Here is a 3,688-nt window from a genome sequence, read left to right as displayed (position 1 = left end):
AATTTTCTTTTTTTTTTTTTTTTTTTTTTGCAGCCCCGGTTATGAATGAACAGAGCCTCTATACTAAGTGCTCCTTTCCATTCTTAAACTGAGGAGATACTGATACTATGGCCACAATCCATGAATAAACAGGAAGTGATGTAGAACACTTCCTGTTCATTCATAACTGAGGACACAGTAAGCTTTCTATGTCGGTTATTTGCAAACAGTCAGTGACCAGTACTGATTGCGGAGTGTTTGTATTCCGTTCTCCATCCTGACTGCTCCGCCTGTCACAGGAGACCTTGTGGGGCAGTGTGGGAGGCGAGCTTGGCCTCCTGTGACAGCTAACAGCTGTCTCCTCCGTGCACTGTCCCACTCGCCATCCTGACAGCTTCTCTCCTCCTCGTCGGGCGCCGGTCCGTGTCCCTTTCCCAACAGAAGCTGGGAGATCTCCGCTACCTCTGCCAACACAAGCGGGGAGGAGCAGCAGGGATTGCAGGGAACACAGACTGGCACAGTTCTGATCGCTGAGTGTTGTACTCCGCTCTCCGTCCTGACAGGCATCCGGACAGGATCGCTGCTGCTCCTTTCATATCACTTGTATGAAAACGAGCGGCGACTCCAACACTATACATTTAGCTCTGCTTGTCAGGAGCAGGGCTAAATGTACAAAAAAAACTACTCGCCCGGCCCCCAAAACTGCATGTGTCGGGCGATAGGAATGCTCTCGCACATTTGCTCCATAAGACGCACAGACATTTTTGCCCGCCTTTTTAGGAGGAAAAATGTGCGTCTTATGGATCAAAAAATACGGTACTTCCTTAACAGAAACTTGTATATACATTAAAACTGACAACCATGGAATCAAGAAGCCGGCAGCACTCCCTGGAGCTTCCAGCACTTTCTCCACTTTTTGCAGAGTTCTAATGACCTTTAAACAGGCCTTGGATTATTTCATGTTGGTTTTGAGGGTGGGTATCTATACTTATGCACATGGCAAGATTGAGAAAATTACTTTTTTTTATTATTAATTTCAATGCAGTTTTTGTATTACTTTTAAATATAGTGAAAACTAATCTTGCATACAGCTAGCAGAAATATGCAAGTCTGTTCTATCTGCATCTGCTCATCCCTGCGGAGCCGCAGTCACACTATAGGCGCAAGGCAGCACTGGGAGACAATTCCGTTCTGCTGCATGCACATTTTGCACATGCAGACTCCATAAGAATTTGTCATACGGTGGGGGGTGACTAGATTGTCCATATCGTTGTCACTCCATCTCCACTGCAAGTTTAGCCTATGGACCGCACAGAAACATTGGTTCCTATGACTTTGTCCGCTGCACATTGTCTTTGGTTGCAATGTTGTTGGCTGACAGAGCCCTTGCAACCAAGGATGCCATAGAGCGGAGAGCACCCTAGTAGCCAGTGACGCCTATGCTCAACAGGGCCCTAGCAGCAGGGGTGCCATGGGCTGACAGCTCTGTAGCAGTATTATGTGCCATCTATGTCGGCTATCGGCAATCTTGGTTTTACTACTGTACTCGGAACGAACATTGTAGCAATGTGTAGTGCACTGTGGCCATATTACAACTTGGGACTTGAAAAAAGTTTTGCCTTTTTATTAAGCAGATGCCATTGATGTGTGTGTGTTGTTGTTGTTTTCATATTGTTCACTGCATACATGTCTTGGTCTATTTCAGTGTTGATGCAACAAAAGAAACGAACCGTTTAGGAAGGCTTATAAATCACAGTAAGAGCGGAAATTGCCACACCAAACTACACAATATCAAGAACTTGCCTCACCTCATATTGGTTGCATCAAGGGACATAAGCGCAGGGGAAGAACTTTTGTATGACTATGGAGATCGGAGCAAGTCCTCCATTGAAGCACATCCTTGGCTTAAGAATTGACTTGTATATGGCTGAAAAGATTTTACCCCTTATGAACTGATTTGGTTTTAACAGCCTCCATTCTTTCCATTTGTTTTGCATATTTAACACTTAGATGCAGACAGCCTTGATCATAGTATTTTTATATCGATAGTTTCTGTGCTTCCCAAGCATGCAGTTGATTGAAGAATTTGTATATTTGTACAGAAGGATGTTTGTCTTCAAGCGGTCCTGACATATGACCATTGCTTCAGATGTCTTGTTTGGTAGTCTCAAACAAAATATATAGACACCGGCACTCCAATAGCAGGTCAATTACGTCTGTTTATTGACATATGAGCAGCATAACGTGATACTCAATGAAAAATTTCGGGGTCTCGCAGGATCCCCTTCATCAGGTAGAACAAGTTATCATTTTTTTTCAAAACAATCACTCTGATATTTTAGCTGCAACTGAACGATTATGAGCAAATGTCATTGTACCAGTCAAGGACAAACAGTAAATTTTGTATTTGTATCTTTCATAGGGAATTCAAGACAAACGGCTTAAGAATATTCTTTATTCTTCAGGTTATTAACAATAGGTTGTGGGCAGCCCAGCTGTACGCACATACAATTAGGCTTGAAGCAACCAGGTGTTTCTAGCTAGAAAAGTAACCTACAGAAAACAGAGTAGTTATCTTTCATTGTCATGGCTGCAGTAAAACAATTGAAGATTTCATTTGATATGCTGTAGGTGACTGCTGTTTGTATATAATTATTGCTCTTTGTGCTTCTTACCTAACATAAAAACGGTCATAAAAGGGACTGCTGTAGCACACTGTTCTAAAAATGCCATGTTGTCTGGCATTTATGCTGACCCATTGACTTTTAATGTTTTCTTAGCCATTGACTTGAAATAAGTGTGTAGCTTTTGAAAGTCAGAGTTCACTGACTTTTAAAACCCTAGCGCTTCACTTAGAGGTCATATACTGTAGAAAGCCGGTCAGCATGACAGCCAGTTTACTATAATTTTCATGAGAGCTCTGTACTAGGAGCCTCTGTTTTTCTCTTTTATAAGCGAACCTGTCATGGCCATAAGCTGGATAAACTAATCTTATGTCACAAGAGCAGGCACTCTCAAATGTCGGTTTCTCAAAGGCTCCAGTGTGCCAACTTTGAAAGCGCCCACCTTGTGCATATCACACCCAGGCCTTCCAATCAGTCACTTGGGTACCATTGAAGGCAAGGAAGCGTGGAGGATCCCTGTACTCCAAACTGCTAAGTTAATGCGGAATTTTTGATGGGAAGTTCAGGTTCTCCAGCTAGTTTCTGGTGTAATTTCTTAAGGGTAGTTTGTAAACAAATTAGGGCCATAAGTTTGCTTTTGTCCAAAAGTATTTTATTTTCATCTTCTCTTGCCAAAAGAACAGTAGACTAGGCTAATGGTGGGGGTGGGAGGTTGGATGCTGTACCCACATGGCTGCGAAAGTAGTTGTTTCACTGATTGTGGGAGCCCTTCAGCATGGAAATATTTAATATTCAATCATTGCTATGCATTTTCACCAATTTTACATTGGCTATAAAGCATGTTTCTGTATTATAACTGCAAAATCCTTTTGATAGAGCAGGTTGAATTAATGTGTGTCTCTTCTATTGAATTCCCCATGCCAGGCCCCTAGGTACTGGAAAATCATTGGGTAAATACTCCTGCATGAAAAGGTGGGATTTTATATTCTTGATTACAAATTTAGAGGGATTAGTCTTTGACCCGCTGCATTTCTTCTTGCTCTCTCACTGAAGCTAGGTTTTCATGGTGAATCTAGTTGTTCATT

General features: G+C 42.3%; 1 protein-coding gene across 1 annotated transcript in view; it reads left to right on the top strand.

The window, feature by feature from the left end:
- Positions 1 to 2,141, top strand: part of KMT5A (lysine methyltransferase 5A) — a 17,850-nt gene extending 15,709 nt beyond the window's left edge. The window contains exon 8 of the mRNA XM_018556825.1: positions 1,685 to 2,141. Within this exon, the coding sequence (XP_018412327.1) occupies positions 1,685 to 1,895 (211 nt within the window). The 3' untranslated portion in view covers positions 1,896 to 2,141. The remainder of the gene's footprint in view (positions 1 to 1,684) is intronic.
- Positions 2,142 to 3,688: the final 1,547 nt, after the last annotated feature.

Source organism: Nanorana parkeri, unplaced genomic scaffold (assembly GCF_000935625.1).
Source record: "Nanorana parkeri isolate BGI_ZX_2015 unplaced genomic scaffold, ASM93562v1 scaffold13, whole genome shotgun sequence".
Taxonomy (NCBI): domain Eukaryota; kingdom Metazoa; phylum Chordata; class Amphibia; order Anura; family Dicroglossidae; genus Nanorana; species Nanorana parkeri.
Note: the sequence above shows the minus strand (reverse complement) of the source record. Positions and strands in the feature narration are given on the sequence as shown.